Here is a 19,520-nt window from a genome sequence, read left to right on the forward strand (position 1 = left end):
GGGAACATGAGGCTCAGTCCAGGAGTGGCCCAGCCTCCTCTCCCCCTGCCATTTCTCCTGGGGAGGAACAGTCCCCAAAAGACCCTATTTGTTCTCATGGGCACAACGTTCTTGTGGACAGAGTGACACCTCTTAATTATACACCTTTTCACTTATAGCCAGAAAGTTGACAATGAAAATAAGGTACCAGGCTGGAGGTGCAGCTGCGTGGCAGAGTGCTCATCTAGCATGAGTAAGACCCTGGGTTCATTCCCAGCGCTGCAGAAAAAAAGAAAAGAAGATACCATGCCACATTATGATGCAGCCCAAAATGCCCTCACCAGATGCTGGTGCCTTGCTCTTGGACTTGCCAGTCATCAGAACTGTAAGGCAAATAAATCTGTTTTTTGTTTTTTTTTTTTTTAAAGAGAGAGAGAGAGAGACAGAGAGAGAATTTTAATATTTATTTTTTAGTTTTTGGCAGACACAACATCTTTGTTTGTATGTGGTACTGAGGATCGAACCCAGGCCTCATGCATGCCAGGCGAGTGCGCTACCGCTTGAGCCACATCCCCAGCCCCTAAATCTGTTCTTTATAAATTATCTGGCCTCAGTTATTTTGTTATAGCAATAGAAAACAGGCTAAGACTTGGTATAATCCCATTCTTGTTTCAATATGCCCATTTTATCTGGAAGGTGGGGGTGTAGCTTGGTGGAAGAGCATGGGCTTAGAATGGGTAAGGACCAGGGTTCAATGCATAGCACCAAAAAGCAAACCCAAAATGCCAAACAAACAAACAACAAACAAACAAACAAACAAAACCTTGTCCCAAATGAACTCTAACACCCATGGTGGGTAGCAACTCTCAATCTCTTCCTTTGGTCTCTCCAGAATCAGTGAGACCAAACTCCTTTCTAGGCCAGAGGCCGAGCCATGGGGCGGAGACTAGATGGTGGGCTGGACATTGTTTTGTCATGGTGGGCCACAGCAGCTCCAAGATGGGAGGGAATGTGAGGAGCAGCTATCCCAGGCCTACCCAGGCCCCCACTAGGATCCCTCGGCCACCCTGGCCAGCCTCTGCAGGGCTCTGGCTTCTCAGGGACTCCAGCCCAGACAGGGCTGCACCACGCGCTCTCTTTTCTTTTTTAGGAAGACCGGAATCAGTGACCTTGATTGTTTTGCTTGATTCCAAAGGGACGGTTTGCTTTGAGTAAAACAGTAAGCACTCTGGAACTCTGAACTAGAAAGTGCAAGTCCTCCCTAACCACGCCCCCTGCCTTTGAAAACCACAGCTAGCTGACAGCTGAGGCGGCCACTCTGCAAGTTTTTCCTCTGCCTTGTCAACAGAAAGCTGTGTTTAGGAGCCAGGGGCTGCACTTGGCATGTTCTGCGTCTTACTTCCCCCAGTTCACGTGGGACCTTGGATGGCTTTCCATGTCATGTGCACAGACTGCCCGGTTGACCTTTCCAGGTAGGATATATAACTGTGTACATGTCCCCTAAGGTATTTGTCCAACCTCCAGTGAATGGGTACTTGGATTCTCTCCCAGATGTCCTAGTACAAACAGCACTGAAGGGAACATGCTTGTTTCTAAACTTCTGCATGTTCACGCAAGATCTCAGTAGGACTTGGTTTTTTTTTTTTTAATGTAATTTCTGGATCACATTTAACATCTGGGAGTTGCAGAGTATAACTCAGTGGTGCAGCGTGTGTGAGGCCCTGGGTTAAATTCCCAGCACTTAAAAAAAACAAAACAACAACAATAACAAATATATATATATATATGTAAATTGTCCAATTCTCTTCCAAAAAAGCTCTTGTAAAATTATATTCCATGAGAAACTAGGCATGGTGGAGCATGCCTATAATTCCAACAGCTTGGGAGGCTGAAGCAGAAAGATCACAAGCCAGCCTTAGCAACATAGCAAGACCGTAAGCAATTCTGCAAGACCCTGTCTCTAAATAAAATACAAAAAAGGGCTGGGGATGTGGCTCAGTATTTGAGTGCCCCCGGGTTTATTCCCCAGTAACAAAAAAAAAAAAATTACACTCTATGAAAAGTCACTTAAATTTTTCATGAACATTATATCAAGTAATCGTGAAATTGACAAATCAGTTTGCAGCCTGTTTTTAGAATAATAATCCGTCGAGTTTATTGTTATTGACTTAACTACACCCCTATTTTCCTTTGTTAGACTTTGAACTGGTTACTGATTTTTTTCCCTGTTATATATGACCCCACAGCAGACATTTTTACATTTTAAAAGCATTTTCTGAATTTCGATCCCTCTACTTTAAAAAAAAAGTACCACAGAGCTGAGGGTGTGGCTTGGTGGTAGGACACTTGCCTAGCATGAGCAAGCCCTGGGTTCAATCCCAGCACTGCAAATAAAATATAAAAATAAAAAAGTGCCAGTCACCTCTCGTCTTCCAGGTGCTCAAAAAGGCCAGGCCAACCTTTGACCCCTGCCTGTCAGTCTGAGAAGTCAGCAGGACATCCTTCTCAGTCTGTCTATCCAGATATCCTGATCTCTGCCAGAGACACAGAGCTCTCTGGGCCTCAGATGATAACTGCCACAGAGGCTGTCCCATCAGGGAGGATTATCTCCAGAAATCACCTGGCTGGATGGCAGGGCACCAACCAAAAAAAAAAAAAAAAAAAACAGTCAAGGAAGAAAGTATTTCACCATTAGAGGATGTGGTATTTTATAGGGTCAAAATCATCTTGTTTCCAAAACCCACAAAATCATGCCATTGGCAATGGGTGGATTTAATGCAATTGACTTTTCTTTCTTTTTTTAAGCACAATATAAAAGTCTTGGACTAACATCCGGGTCCTTGGGTCTGCTTTTACCACTATAGACCAGCCCAGTGGAACCTCTACACCCTTGTTTACAGAGCAGGAAGAAGCAGGTTTGGACTACTAGTGGCCAAGCCTTTTGTAGTCCCTGCACCTGGGGTGGGCACGCTGCCTTGCTCCTTTGAGAAACTGGCTCCTGAAGTAGCAATGCTCATTAGAGATGACCCCACCTGAGCTGAACGTCACTGGTGGGGTCAGGAAAACTATCAGGATAGCGGCTTGGACAGTGGATATTCTCAGACAAACTGAGCGGGGCAGAAGAGGTACTGGCACCTTTGAGAACCATCTGGCAATGGCTGCAGACCTTCTCTTGCACTAACCTGTGGCCCAGCCATTTCTAGCACCTACCCAGGTGTATCTGGGTAAGTCAGGAAAGGGCTGTCAACGCTCTCATAGTCAAGGGCAAAGCACCTGCCCATCCCTAGCATGATGGTTACTTTCATATGCAGCCACTACAAAGAACAAGGTGCCAACACAGATGATTCCTAAGACCTATGGCTTAGGCGGAAGAGACAAGATGCAGAATAACAAACAGTATCTCACCATTTTCTGGTGGAGGAAACCCGAAGGTCATTGCTAAGGATTTTCCAAGATTGTGTGTGTCTAGGTGCACATATATTTATTTTTTTTAACATTTATTTTTTAGTTGTAGGTGGACACAATACCTTAATTTATTTATTTTTATGTGGTACTAGGGATCGAACCCAGGGCCCCCGCACTTGCTAGAAGAGCACTCCACCACAACCCCAGCCCTTGGTGCATGTATATTTATATGTGTAAATGCATTAAAAAAAATTCTAAAAAGATTTACACCAAAGTGACAAAAAGGCTATCTCTGAATATAGAAGAAAATAAGAGATCAGTCAAGGAAACTTTAGCTTTTCCTTTACAATGAGAATATTTCTAGGTACTGCATGTTAAATCAAAGTTAATAAGCAACAAAAATCACTGGATTAGATGATTGTGTGTGTGTGTGTGGGGGGGGTGTTGCTGGGGCTGGAACCCAGGGCCTCACACATGCTAGGCAAGAACTCTACCACTGAGCTGCATCCCCAGCAGTTAGATGATTCCTAAGAGTAGAATACGCTCTTGTTCCGAAGATTCCCACACTGATGAGTGGCTGATTAATCTCACATAGAAGGAGGGGCTGAGGGTGTTTCATAAGAAGTAAAATAAAACCCTGGCTGTAGAACAGAAAGGCTTTGGTTCTACAAAGCCTGAAGATACAGAAACAAAAATAAAAAATTAAAATTTAATACTAAAACTAACACCAGGATATTTCCTGGAGGATGCTGGGAGTGAGGCCAGATGAGCAGATGAGACGTTTGCAGTTTTTCTTGCCATGTGGGATGGTATTGTTGCTTTGCCATTTTGTGTTCCTATCGTATCACCACTGACACAGAAAGCAAGGCCTCTAGGTCTTCAGCAGCCAGTGGCTCCGTGACACCACTTTGAAGTGTCAGCTGGGACATTCACAAGTGGGTGTTCTGACCCAATGTTACTTCTGTAGATTCCAAGAAATACAGTTCTGAGTCAGCCTGACTCTGCTTCCCTCCTGGAGGATAGAAATAGGCTTGCACCAAACTTAACAAGAAAATGAGAGAAGCCGGAGGAAGTGAGGAACCACCGCCAAGCTCTGGGGTGGGAGGAGGCCCACGGTGCTGTGTGGCTGCCTCACACTGTGCCATGTGGACCCAGAGGTTTTGTCAGCTCTCAGGGGAACCCAGCACTGCATGTAGGAACAACAAGAAACAAAAAGAAAATAAGGAAATGGCCCAAGTGGCCCACAAGAGGCAGTTATTTGTGGGGTTATTATTAGTAGTAGTATTAGTATTTTGGTACTGGAAATTGAACTCAGGGGTGCTTAACCACTGAGCCACATCCCCAGCCCTTTTTTAAATATTTTGTTTAGCGATAGGGTCTCACTGAATTACAAGTGTCTCGCTAAGTTGCTAAGGCTGGCTTTGAACTCGCAAAGCCAGTTCGTGGCCGCACCTCAGGGCCACTTGTGAGGGTAGATGGGTAGGTAGGATTGTTCCCTGAAAGCAAAGGAGGTTTCTTGCCAAAAGACCGACAGTAGCCAAGTTTGGCAGATCCAGGACCCCAACCCAAACCGGCCACGCCCCAGCAGAGCTCTTTTGTAAAAAGCCTAAGGGTCAGAACACAGGGTCTGCATGTGACCTAGCATTTCCACCACTCAGGATCCACCCAGAAAAATGAGAACATGTCCATACGATAGCAGCATCATTCGTAATAATGCATAAAAAGGTCCATCGTGGATGGATTTTTAAAATGCAGTGTATTCATACAGTGGAATAATATTCAGCAATAAAAAGGAATGAAGCCCTGGATTTCCTTGTTCTCAGATTCTGAAAACATTATGCTAAGTGAGAAAAGACAGACACAAAAGACCACTTATTATGTATCCCATATGTCCAGAAAAGGCAAATCCATAGAGATAGAAAGTAGACTGTGGTTACCTAGGGCTGGGCAGAATGCAGATGTTAGGATGGTAATTACTAAGAGGCACAGGGGTTTCTTCTTGGTGTTTGGTGATGAGTGCATAATTTCATGAATATACTAAAAGCCACTGAATTGTACATTTTCGATGGGTAAATTGTATGGTAAGTGAAATGTATTTCAACAGGGCTGCTAGAAAAATTTTTAAATAAAATAAAAAGGGGAACCCTTATTAATAAATACCCCCAGCACATTTGCACAAAGGATTTCCGCCTATAAGCACAGGCACATCATTTAGAAAGGTGATTCCCCCCAGCCAGGTTCAAGCCTTCAGAGCCTGCTATTCTCCAGACACCAGGTGACAAGGTGGCTTCTTGCCCTTTGCCAGATTAATTTTTTAATCTGGGACCTAGGATGCCTAGGTTTAACCTCCCAACTCTGAATTTCCAGAGCACAGAACATATTGACCGCCTCTGGGTTACTTCTGTGGTAGTCTCAGGTTACCAGGGCGGGGCCTCCAGGGGCTCTGTGGCAGGGACACCTCTCTCCCAGTGAGTCACCAGACACTAATCCTCTATCCCATTCTAGGGTGATGGCTGTTCTCTGGCCAGGCTCTTAGAACTGCCCTCCAGGGGTTCCAAGCATGAATGTGATCACGGCTGGCAAGAGTGTGGGGAGCAGGTGCCCATGCATGGAGGGGCACGTATGCCAGGGCAATCTCTGTGAAAGACAACCAGCAGTGCCCAGCTGAGTCTAAACCCACAAACATTTTGCCCCGGCTACTGTACTCCTGGGGAGTTCTCTGGCAAGTGCATCCCTGCCTGGGCACAACGAAGCAGTGTCTTCCCGTGAAATGATATTTAGCTGCTAAAAACAAAAACATGAACATGAGGAATCCCTGGCATTGAAAAAGAAATCTATAATAAAACAGCAAACAAAATAACCACAAACATGCAAGACAGCAAACTGCAGTTACGAAGAGCATCAGCTAGGTAGCAAGACTGCCTGGGTTCAATACTGTCCCACCATTTATTTCCCAGGCTCAAGTTCTCAGAGGCTGGGCTTGACTCTTTGGCAAAGTGCCAAACATCTAGGGATCTCTGTGTACTTAAATGAGTTGATAAGAGAAAGGCACGTTCAGCAGGCCTACCCTCCTGATGATGCAGCACAGGGGTTAAGCTGGTTGTAGTTCATTTGGCTCCGTCCTAAGGGCCAACGTGGGAGGAGGCCTGGAGGTTGTGGAACAGGTTTGTAACATCCCTGTGAAAATCCCAAAAAGGAGGCCCCATGCTTGTGTATGCAAGGAACCTTCTGGAAAGACACAGCCCAGGGAGCAGTGGTGGGAGGCCTATTTTTACAGTCCCACTTACACTGAGTTTGTTTTATTTTGTTCATATGTTACTTACATATTATAAAATATATGCATCTTTAAAGCTTGCCTTTATAACACATAGGTTATTTGTTACTATGTTATTCATAACAAGGTTAAAAAAATTAAAATATTCCTCAAGCACCATGAGGTGCAGCTCAGGGGTACAGAAACTTACCTAGCAAGTGCCAGGCTCTGGGTTCTATAACACCAAGAAAAGCCCCTCAAGGAGAGATGAATGAATAAATCCATGTATATCATTTGATGAAATAGAAATGCAGTGCACTAAGATATTTTAAAATTTATTTATTTTAGTTAGGTATGCATGGGAGCACAATGCATTTTGAGTCACTGTCCACAACTGCAGCACAACTTTTCATTTCTCTGGTTATACGCGGCGTAGCATCGCACCGTATGAGTGCACATGTGCTGATGGGGAATGATCTCCCCAAGACGTTCTCAGAAGAGCAAAACATTTTAAAAGAGAATTTCTCACTTGATTGGAAAATTTAAAAACACATATATGCTACATTGGCTAATTTTAGAAAATGTGGAAAAGACAGAAGTGGAAGGTCCTCTCCAGAGGCAATCCTGTTGGTAAGTTATGAGCTCCCTCCCAGGCGTGTGTGTGTGTGTGTGTGTGTGTGTGTGTGTGTGTGTTAGAGAGCTATAATCCTACTCCATACTGTGCTTTTTAAATGTAATTCCAGAGCAGGAGCACTTTCCCACGTTATGATGAACATCCTCCAGTTGGTGCCCAATCCATTGATATTCTGCCACAGGGGAACCTGGGCCTTGACAAAGACAGTACCTGACCTTTCTCAGTACACACCCAGTACCTGCTGGGTGGTGCTCCTTGGAGGAAGGCCAGGTGGCTATTTTGGCTAAACAACCCAGGTTACCATGTCAACAGGACTTTTTTAAAAAGCACATTAGATTAGTGCCAGAGGAACGAGGTTTGGAAAACTGGGCAGTTGTCTCCCTCTGAAGTCACCACTGGCAACAGAAGCTGCTCAGGATGAGCTAGAAGAGTGGACGGTGGAGCTGGAGCGCTACATTCGTCCACAGGTGGTCAAACATCTTACCAAGGGACCTCTGTACCAGAGTCCAGGGAACAGCAGGATACATCCCCTCGCCTTCAGGTGGGGGCTGACTCATAACAACATCAGAGAATGTCAGATGCACCCAGAGATCTGCTAAGAGCCCTGAGGAATCCGTGGAGAAGAGCCAGGAAGGGTGCCAGGCTCAGTGGAGCACGCCTGGATCCTGAGGCCGGAGGATTGCAAGTTCAAGACCAGCCTCAGCAACTCAGCAAGGCCCTAAGCAATTTAGCAAGATCTTGTTTCAAAATAAAAAAATAAATAGGGCTAGGGATGTCGCTGAGTGGTAAAAGGCCCTGGGTTCAATCCCCAGTAAAACACACACACACACACACACACACACACACACACACACACACCCCATATATATATATATATATATATATATATATATATATCCCAAAACACACACACACACCATATATATATATATATATATATATATATATATATATATATATATATATATCCAAAATAATCAAAAATCCCTCTTAGTGGCACCCTGTCTCCCAGAGACAATCACCATTAAAGGTTGGATGCAAATTCCTCTTCTAAATAATTGTTGCTACACAAACACTAATACTATTTTTGAATAAAAATAAGATTACAATTCAACTCGTCTTTGTACTTAACAGCATATTTTTAAAAAATAGCCAGAGGCTGAGGTATAGCTCAGTGTAGAGAGAATGCTTAGCATATATGAGGCCCTGGGTTGATCTCCAGCAGCTATAAAAATTTTTTAAATGTTTAAATAGCTATGATTTTATCATCTCTATTATGGATCAGCACTGTGCCAAAGGCTTTTCAAAGATTTTTATTTTATTTTTATGATGTTAGGATGGAGCCCAGGGCCTCAGGAGTGCTGGGCAAAAGCTAGACCCCTGGGCCACTCCCTCGGCCCCTGAAGTATGTATAGAAGCACATCTTCCTTTTAATGTAAATTCAGCATTCTGTTGGGAGGATGGGCCCCTCTGTACGAGCATTTCATTTCGCATTTGAGCTGTCTGGACACGCCTTCCCGCTGCCCTTCATGCTGGACTGGGCCAGCGTTCCAAAGCTGCCTTAGAATGGGAAACAGGATAAACAGCAACCTGCCCTTCAGGGGGCCCCAACCCCAGAGGAGAGAGGCTATTTCTGGAGCTGTCTGCCCTAGGGTGATTTAAGCCAGAACTCTGGCCCTAAAAGGAAAAATTTACCCCAGTGTCTGCAAGAACTAAAATTATTAATATTCTAAAAACAGACTAATTCTGAAGTTATAGAAGAATGCTTTAAATTGCAAATCCTGAAGTGGTACTTAATGGGCGTTTTGCACACAGTGCTAACAGATACTGTTTGTTGGTTAAGTTACATGAGGATAACAGTAATGATTTTTTTTTTTTGGTGTGTGTGTGTGTGTGTGTGTGTGTGTGGTGCTGGGGATTTAACCCAGGGCCTGTGTGTGCATTTGAGGCAAGCACTTTGCCAACTAAGCTATATCCCCAGCCCAACAGTACTGCATTTTAAATTCCCTTGCCAATTATTACACAATGTCCAATAATGTTTGCCTTGCACCCCCACCCCCACTGTATTTCAGTTTTGCGTATGTGAACAGAAATCCCTAATAAAATAAATACCATCTTCCTCAATCCAGAAGAACTCTAAGCCCCAGCTTTTTTGACCATGATCAACATAAGAATATCTTACACACTGTCCCAGTATCCACACCTATGCAGGGGTGATATTAAACTATTTAACACAAACTTGGATAAATGTAGAAGATATTTGAGAATTTGTGGAAAGGTTTTTTTCTTTTCTTTTCTTTTTTTCTTTTCTTTTTTTTTTTTTTTTGTGTGTGTGTATGTGCTGGTCCTGGGAATGAAACCCAGAGCTTTTACATGCTAGGCAAGTGCTCTGCCTCTGAGCTGCACCCCCCGCCCGTAGGAAGACCTTAAAACCATTAATTTTCACAGGCAATGATCCATTGGTAGGGCTATAAGCTAAAATGTGGGAACAGAAAGATAAATCACATTTATTAAGCACCTATAGTGCATGTATATTAGGTGCTATTTCTAAAACAATAATTAGTAAGAATTTATTCTATTCTTCAGTCAAAACCCCATAGGATGGCTGTAAATGTTAAAACAAGATCATTTTTTTCATGCTCCTAAGATATGTTTCTAAGTAGCTTATACTTATATTTCTAAAGGCTTATACTTTTTTTTTAATTCAATGCTTGTGCTAGATAAATGTAGACAGACTTTTAAAAGTCTGCGACAATTGTTAACCTCTTTGTACTCAATACACAGCCTGGTGACAGATACATAAATAGGCAACCAATAAGTGCAGGTTTAGCCAGGTATGGTGGCATATGCCTATAATCCCAGTAACTCGGGAGGCTGAGGCAGGAAGATGGCAAATTCAAAGCCAGTTTCAGCAACTTAGAGAGACCTTGTTTCAAACAAAAAATAAAAAGGGTTGGGATGTGGCTCAGTGGTTAGGCACCCCTGAGTTCAATCCCCAGTATCAAATAGATAAATAAACATATTAATACATAAATGCTGGATTAATTAATTGATGTAATCCAGTGTTTAATCTTACACTACCCAATGGTTTTCAATAAAAGCATCTGGTTAAATAAATTCTTAAAAATATTAACAATGGGTACATCATCAGAGGCTAATCAACAACCAACATTTGTGTGTGGGGAGGTGGGGGGTAGGAGGTGTGTCTGGTAGACCCCCACGTATGATGGCTAATACAGCATCCTGTCCTCATGCATAGTACAATACTATATTTTGAGAGAGAGAGACTATATGCACATAACTTTGATTATACTATATTGTTAAACTTGGTGTATTTTATTACTGGCTATTACTTTTTTTTTTTTTAGTTGTAGATAGACACAATATCTTTATTTTATTTATTTATTTTTATGTGGTGCTGAGGATTAAACCCCAGTGCCTCACACTTGCTAGGCAAGCGCTCTACCACTGAGCCACAACCCTAGCTCCTGTTGTTAATCTTCTTTGTACCTATTTACAGATTAATCTTTACCATGTGTATGTGCGTATAGGAATGAACAAGCCTATGTAGGGTTAGGGACCATTTGTGGTTTCATTTGTGGTTTGGAACATACCTCTGAGAATAAGGGTGTACGTATCAAGAAATATGTACAAGCAGGCCAGGTGCGGTGGCGCACACCTGTAATCCCAGCAGCTTGGGAGGCACAGGCAGGAGGATCGTGAGTTCAAAGCCAGCCTCAGCAAAAAGTGAGGCCCTAAACAACTCAGTGAGACCCTGTGTCTAAATAAAATACAAAATAGGGCTGGGAATGGGGCTCAGTGGTCAAGTGCCCCTGAGTGCAATCCCTAGTACAAAATTTAAAAAAAAGGATATATGTACAAATGAACCATGAAATAAAATATTTATACACTTGCAGGACTAATGCTTTCTATTTTGTTTTGCTCCATTTCTTTAAAAAATTGCATAAGCAATTGATACATTCACCAAGTTTATGTGCATGAATGTGCACATGCTTATGTTCAGAAAACAAGATCCTTACAATGTGCAATGCTCTCTGATATTTTCTATTGTATTCTGTTTTATTCCATTAAAAAAAAAGGTTGGCAAGACTCAAAAATATTTTTATACATGTATTTTGGGTATTGAACAGCTATATTAAAAATGCTACTCGAAGGTGATGAAGCTGGTTTTAAGCCAACAGAATCTCTCAACAGGCAAATCCTATGATCCAGAATTGAGAACATCAGCCAGGGCTTGGAACCTGGGGAGAACCCAACCAGGGACCTCACCGCCCCATCCCCCGGGGCAGGCAGGCTGGGTTCCAGAAGGTGGAAGAGGTGTTTTGCTCACCTTGAAGTGGAAGGAGCTGGCCGGGGACCCACTGGAGCCGTTCTGCTGACTTTTCTTTAGGTTGCTGTAGTAGTTATTAACCTTAGCATTGACAATGTGGTGGGATCCGGGGTCCTCGGTGATGGGGCAGATGAAATAGCCTTCATCATCATCGCTGTCTGCTTCAGATTCCCCGTCATGGCCAGCCCTGGAGGATCGGCCACCATCAATGCCTTCCAGGCGGAAGATGAGGTCTTCGTCTGCCATTTTCCAGGGGTACCCGTTTTATCCAAGGGGTGCACGGTAGAGCCAGAGTTACTGGACCAAGGCAGCAGCAAAGGTCCTGCAAGAGAAGCAAGAGCCCGAGGGTGGGTGCTGGTATCCAGGGGCAGAGCGGGCTGGGCACGCCACCCTGCATGCTGCTGGCCATGGCAAGGTCCGTACCTTGGAAGCAAAACCTAGAGCTATATTTTGGGGGAGGCAGCTGGCAGCATCCAAGAACACCAAACCTGTCAGCCCAGTAATTCCGCTTCTAAGAACTCTAGCACTTAGAAATGGGGGAATGAGAACTGCATCTTAAGCAACCAGAGTGAACCTTTTAGAGCATAAATTAGATCAAGTCCCTCCTCTGCTTAACACCCTCCAGCAACTTCTCTTTGTATTCATAAAAAAGATCCAATGCCTTAGTAAGGCTCTAAGGGCTGCCGTTCCCTGGCCCCAGGCCCACTTCTCCTCAGCCTTGGCTGTGCTCCAGGGACATGGGATTTCTCTTGCTGTTCCCGGTCCCCAGAACAACCTTCCCATAGAGGGTTCCTTCTCATCCTCATCCTCAGGATCCCAGCTCAAAAGTCACCTCTTGCGGGACATGGTGGTGCACACCTGTAATCCCAGCAACTCAGAACGTTGAGGCAGGAAGGTTATAAATTTGAGGCCAGTCTCAGCAATTTAACGAGAGTCTATCTCAAAATAAATTTTTTTTTTTTTTTTTAAAAAAAGAGCTGGGGATGTAGCTTAGTGATAAAGTGGGCCCTGGGTTCAATCCCTAGTACCACCAAAACCAACACCAACACCACCACCAACAACAACAACAAAAAACACAACCCACTGTCATTCACCCTGTTGTATTTGGTTCACAATTATGTTCCCTAGCTGAAGTCATCCTGTTTCCTTTTAATAGTCCATATGCCCACCAGAGCCTTAAAGAGAGCCTTGTACACAGAAGGCACCCAACACATTTCCCTGGAATGAATAAGCCCTCCTAAGAGTGTCCCCTGTAACAGCAAAAAAAGACTAGCAGTCCCATGTGTCCATCAATGGAGCCCTGTTACATATATTGCAAAGGACAAGCTCCGAGACCCACAGAATGCCAAGACAGCAAGACTGTAGAATAGAACCCTCTCATTTACAGCCAATTGATTTCTTTTTTTGTTGTTGTTGTCCTGGGGATTGAACCCTGGGAGCTCTACCACTGAGCTACATCCCCAGCCCTTGTATTTTATTTTATTTTTATTTTTTGGGTGGGGTACTAGGAATTGAACTCAAGGGCATTCGACCACTGAGCCACATCCCCAGTCCTGTTTTGTATTTTGTTTAGAGAGACAGGGTCTCACTGAGTTGCTTAGAGCCTCGCTTTTGCCGAGTCTGGCTTTGAACATGTGATTCTCCTGCCTCAGCCTCCAGAGCCACTGGGATTACAGGTATGCATCACCGTGTCTAGCTTTTAGATTTTTATTTTGAGACAGGGTCTTGCTAAGTTGCCCAGGGTGGCCTTGAACTTGCAATCCTCCTGCCTGAGCCTCCCGAGTAACTGGGATTTGTGCCAGCACACCAGGCCTGCTGACTGATTTTCAACAAGGGTGCTAAGATAACTAAATGGGAAAAGAAGAACCTTTTCAATAAATGGGCTGGGATAATTGAATATCCACATGCAAAAGAATGCAATTGAATCCCTTCCTTACACCATGCAAAAGTCAACTCAAAATGGACCAAAGATTAAATATAAGAGCTAAAAACTCTACTATAGAACTCTAATATAAAACAATTTCATGAACTTGGATTAGGCAGAGTCCTTCAATATGACACCAAAAGCACCAGTAATAAAAGTGTAGATAAACTGGACATCAAAATAAAAATCTTTTGGGGGCTGGGGATGTGGCTCAAGCGGTAGCATGCTCTCCTGGCATGCGTGTGGCCCAGGTTCGATCCTCAGCACCACATACAAACAAAGATGTTGTGTCTGCCAAAAACTAAAAATAAATAAGTAAATAAATGTTAAAAAATAAATTAAAAAAACAAAAAACTTTTTGTTTTTCAAAGACACCATCAAGAAAGTGAAGACATACTGGCTGGGTGCAGCAGCCGCGCACGCCTGTCATCCCAGCAGCTTGGGAGGTTGAGGCAGGAGGATCGCAAGTTCAAAGCCAGCCTCAGCAACAGCGAGGCACTAAGCAACTCAGTGAGACCCTGTTTCTAAATAAAATTAGAAAAAAAAAGGGTTGGGGATGCAGCTCAGTGGTCAAGTGCCCCAGAGTTCAATCCCCAATACCCTACCCTCCAAAAAAGACAACCTGAATAAAAATTGGCAAAGAGTTTGAAAAGATAGTTCTCGAAGGAAGATATACAATGGCCAATAAATAGATGGAAAGATGCTCAGGATAATTATTAGCCTCTGGGAAATGCTAGTGGAAGTCATACCTACCAGGATGGATATATTTTTTTGTTAAGGTCTGTAAACAAGTCTGGATGGCTCCTGGCAAAATGCCAGAGGGAGTGGTTTGTGAAGTAAGGCCAGTGAGCCATTAAGTGTGGAAATTTCTTATTGGTTGACTGATGTATCTAATTTATGCTAATTAAGATAAGCTGTGTGGAATGTATAAATACCTCTGTTGCCTACAATAAATGGCTCCTACTCCTGCTGTATCAATGTACACAAGTTTTTCGTCACACCCCCCCCCCCCCCCCGGTTAGTTTGCTGCAGCCAGACTGCAGCATTTTTTAAATTGGAAAATAACAAGGGTTGACAAAGATGTAGAGAAATTGGAACCTGTCAGGTCGGTGGCGGTGGCAGTGACTTAGCACAAAGCAGCCTCAGTGCAGAAAAGAAACATCAATCAGGAGCCGAAGGAAACGCCTGTCAATCAGCAGGGTCTCCTGACCAATCCTGGATCTCAGCCAGTTTCCCAAGACCAACTCCAGCTGGACAAGGGACTCTAAAAACACTTTTTCCTGTCCCAAGCCCTTCCCTTCCTGCTGTAAGCCCCATAAAATTCCAGTCCAGTTGAACTCCCGAGGTTTCTCCTCAGACCCTTTTCCTGTCCACTCTGTGGGTCTGATGGAGTTCCACCAGGGAGTGATATCTCAAATAAAGCCTCCCTCAGTGGCCTTTTTAAATCTGCCTCCCTTGGTCCTGGCCCATTGCCTGATCTCACAGAACCCACACACAGGGCTGGTGGGAGTCCAACTGGTGCAGCTACTTTAGAAAACATTGTGGCAATTTCTTAGAAACTTAAACCCAGAGTTACCATATGGTCCAGCAATTCTACTCTTAGGTATCTACCCACACAAAAGCCTGTGCACAAATATTCAGAGCAGCGTGGTTCACAATCATCAAAAGGAGAAACAACCCAAATGTTCCTCAATGATGAATGAATAAACAAAAACGTGGTATATTCACATAATGCCTCCACATGGACAGAACTCCTGTAATCCCAGAGGCTTGGGAGGCTGAGGCGGGAGGATCCAGAGTTCAAAGCCAGGCTCAGCAACTTTGCAAGGCCCTAAGCAACTCAGTGAGACCCTGCCTCTAAGTAACATACAAAAAAAAAAAAGGGCTAGGGATGTGGCTCAGTGATAAGTGCCCCTGGGTTCAATCTCCCCTACACCAAAGGAGGGAAAAATAGACAGAATTTAACACTCTTATGCAAAGCGACAGAACACAGCCATCAAGACAACTACTGCATGATTCCATTTGTGTGAAATGTCCAGAGAAGGCAAATCCATAGAAACCGGAAGTCGCTCAGGGGTTACCAGGGGCTGGGTGGAAGAGATAAGGGTGACTGGGGAGGAATGGGAATTGATTTCTAATGGCGATGGCATTTCTTTTGAGTTGATGGAAATGTTCTCAAATTGAATGTAGCGCTGGCTGAAGGGCTGTGGATATACTAAGAAACACTGAATTGTCCACTTTAAATGGGTGGAGGATGGTAAGGTATGTGACTTATGTCTCCATAAAGTTGAAGGAAAATAGTCAAGAAAAATCTCAAATTTAAAAAAGCAAGTTGCAAAACAGCAGAAATATTAGGGTCTTAAAAGGAAAAGAAAAAGGATATTTGGGCATTCATTCAAAAATTCTTGAAGGCTGCTGAGGGGCTGTGCTTGCTTTGGAATGAGCAACTGATCTGGGAGCTGGGAGCCAGGAGTGGAGGGAACTTTTCAAAACTGTGTACACTCTATCCTGTTTTAACTTTTTACAGAATTGGATTGCTCTCCACACAAAATAAGACATTAACTAGCTGAAATAAAAAAATTTTAGGAGCCCAGCATGATGGAGCATATCTATAGCCCGAGCTACTTGTGGGGCTGAGACTGGGGGATCGCTTGAGCCCAGGAATCAGGGCCAGCCTGGGCAACACAGCAAGATCCATCTCTTAAAGAAAAAAATGAAAAAGATATTTTTAAAAAAATCTTTTAGACCAATTCAATAGTTGCAATTATTCTCAAGGGCTCCGTCCAAGACCCTGGTTCAGCCCTTCCCTAATAGTTATTGAATCAGGAAATATATTTATATTCTAATTCAGTACATGCCCAAGAAAATAGAAATTAAAATCACAGGCAAGTTCACCTTGCCTTTCTTTGCACAGTGCACTCTTGCTGCTTTAAAAAAAAAAAATATATATATATATATATATATATATATATATATATATATAGTTATAGTTGGACACAAAACCTTTGTTTTAAATATCTGTTTTTATTTGGTGCTGAGGATGGAACCCAGGGCCTCGCACATGCTAGGTGAGTGCTCTACCGCTGAGCCACAATCCTAGTCCACACTCTTCCTGTTTTCTGTTTCACCTTTGGCTTCTGCTTTTCATTCTTTTTGTTCTTTTTCCTTAATACACTGCCCACAAGTTACGTCAGTCTCGTACAAGTCTGAAAGTCAATGTCAATGGCTGAGTTTGTTTCTCAGCCTCTGGGTAAGTCAGAGTCACCAGCCTGAAGCCAAAGCCAGAGTCTGCTCAGGGCCTGCTGCTCCCCATTCTCAGTTACATCCATCTCTGGTGCTCTCCCCCCACCCCCATCAGGCCTTGGCCAGAGTCCCTGCTGACCAGGACGGCCTGCTGCCTGGAGCTGCCAGCAGGCCCAGCCAGGTCAGTGGCCTCTGGGGACTAGAATGGTGCCAGGGAAGGGGCCAGAACCACAGTTTCAGCCTGCAGGCCCGAGGCAGTGTTGCCCAGTGGTTAGGAGCGCAGATTGAGGAGCCCGGCTGCTGGGGCCAGCCTGGATCTTTGCTGGTGGCCTTGCCAGTTAATCCACCTGGTCAACTCTCCCATTCTATGGTGGCGGGAGCTGAGGGGAAAGTGGCCTGACTGTGGCTCCTGAGCTAGCACACAGGGGCCTTAGGACCAGACCCGCAGCCCTTGACCACGTCCTGCCATAGACCTGACGTTCTCCTGACCCCAGGAAACAGGGGCAGCTGCAGGCGAGCAGATAGGACCCTGCCTGGCCCAGGGCCTGTAAATGACCTCGCTGGCCATCCTGGCGCTGGCACACACAGGTCTCTCTGCCACAAATGCCCTTCCCACTCATGGGCAGATCTGGTTATTCCCTCCAAGACACAGCTCAAATTTTGACCTCCTCCAGAAAACCTCCCTTGATTGTATCCTTGTGTATAAACAGCAGCCAGCAAAGAGTACCCACCCCCGGGGATGCTCCCAGGACTCAATGAGACAGGCCAGCGGTGCCTGGGGCTGTGTTCCGCCCTGGTCACCCCCACCTCCCACTCCCTAAGCCACTTCCTTCCTCCCTATTTTATCATACCCAGAGGCCAAACCCTCTAGTGGCAAACAGAATAATGGGTCCCCAAGGATGACTACATCCCAATCCTTGGAAATTGTGAATATGTGACCGTATATGGCAAAAGGGACTTGGGAGCAGTGATTACATGAAGGGTCTCCAGTTGGGAGATTGTCCTGGAGAAAGACTGTGACAAGGTGTAATGCCAGATTCGTGGGACCTCAGTAGACCTCCAGGAGCCGAATCCGATGCAATCACACAAGAGTCTTTATTGCAAGCTCCAGCCTGGACTCACAACGTTCCCGTCACAGCGGTCCCAGGGAGTGAGCCCCGGTCCTTTGTTCAGTGAGATTTTATAGGTTTTGGGGGGATACTCTATGTGTCACAACATCACACAGCAGATCATTCCATACCGCAGGAAAGTCACACAACAGCTCTTAACATTGATGAGCACAGTCACTGGCGGGAACAAGTTGGGTAGGGGTGATGGGTTAGTCCAAGAAGGGGATTCCTTTGAACTGATTGGTTTAAGCCAAGAGGGGTGTCCGTGCTGAACTACATGGTTTCCCAACATGTTATCAACCACCACAAACTACTGGGGGGTCATCTGGCATCCCAGGTACTTCCCTGTCTCATGCTGATTGGAGGTTGCTGGGGGGGGGGGGAGGTTGCTATGGGTCTTCACCTAGCCTGACTGAGTCACGGACACCTGAGTCGGGGACACCTGTCACCACAGATCTCTCGTGTTATTTGCAGACGAACAACTCAGCAGGGTGGTTATCTGCCTAGAAAGGCTCTGTGGGTTTTTCCAAGGACAAGGGTCATGTCCCCTTCCTTAGGACAGGCCTTGAGGTAGAAGCTGCTGTTATTTATTTTCAAAAATAGAGTCACATCAGTTTCTCAAAGGGAATCAGGGGCTGTAGACAACAAGAAAGATTTAGGCCTGGGAAAGTGGCTCATGTTACAGTACTTGCCTAGCAGACTCCAGGGCCTGGGTCCCTTCCCCAGCACAAATAGAGAGAGAGAAGGATTTGAAGATGTTATGTTGCTGGGTTTGGAGAAGGAGGAAGAGTATATAAGCCAAGACAGGAAGTCAAGTGGCCTCTAAAAGCTGGAAAAGACAAGGAAAGAGAGTCTCCCCTAAAACTTCCAGAGGAACAAAGCCCCGTGACCCCTTGACTTTAGAGCTTCTACCCCCAGAATTGCAAAGAGAATAACTTTGCCTTGTTTTAACTCATTAAGTTTTCCATCACTTGTTATAGCAGCAATAAGAAACTAATATAGTCTAGAGAGGTGGCTCTCAATCTGGGGTGATGTTCCTCCTCAGGAGACCCTTGACAATGTTGGAAACACATGACATCCTGTGACACATGAGGACAGTCCTCTACAATGAAGAATTATATGATCAAAACATCAATATTGCTGAGGCAGAGAAACCTAGCTCTAGATTCTGATGAAATTTTTATTTATTTATTTTTAAATATATTTAGTGGTAGATGGAATCAATGCTTTTATTTTATTTATTTATTTTTTATGTGGTGCTGAGAATCAAATCCAGTGCCTCCTTCGTGCTAGGCAAGCGCTCTATCACGGAGCTACAACCCCAGGCCTCTGATGTAATTTTAAGGGGCAGTCCACAATGCTCTCTCCCTCCTCTCCTCTTTGAAAATAAATCTTGGCTGAGTGCAGAGGTGCTCGCCTATAATCTCAGCAACTGGGAAGGCTGAGGGAGGAGAATTTCAAGTTCAAGGCCAGCAGTTTAGCTACAGCATTCCTGTGTTCAATACTGCAGGAGGAAAAAATAAAAAGTCTCTGTGCCTACCACAAAGACAGGGAAATTAGCTCACTGACATAAGCAAACAGCAACCTACTATGGAAACCGAGGAGAGAAGTCAACATTCATT

The 19,520-nt window shown here is 44.4% G+C and overlaps 1 protein-coding gene across 5 annotated transcripts in view; it reads right to left on the reverse strand.

The window, feature by feature from the left end:
* Positions 1 to 19,520, reverse strand: part of Eef2k (eukaryotic elongation factor 2 kinase) — a 58,191-nt gene that overhangs the window by 34,909 nt on the left and 3,762 nt on the right. For all 5 annotated transcript variants that reach the window (XM_078024235.1, XM_078024234.1, XM_005323734.5 and 2 more), the window contains exon 2: positions 11,623 to 11,944. In XM_078024235.1, coding sequence (XP_077880361.1) covers positions 11,623 to 11,868 — 246 coding nt within the window. In that variant the 5' untranslated portion in view covers positions 11,869 to 11,944. The remainder of the gene's footprint in view (positions 1 to 11,622; positions 11,945 to 19,520) is intronic.

The sequence above is a fragment of the Ictidomys tridecemlineatus genome, chromosome 10, assembly GCF_052094955.1.
Source record: "Ictidomys tridecemlineatus isolate mIctTri1 chromosome 10, mIctTri1.hap1, whole genome shotgun sequence".
Classification (NCBI taxonomy): Eukaryota; Metazoa; Chordata; class Mammalia; order Rodentia; family Sciuridae; genus Ictidomys; species Ictidomys tridecemlineatus.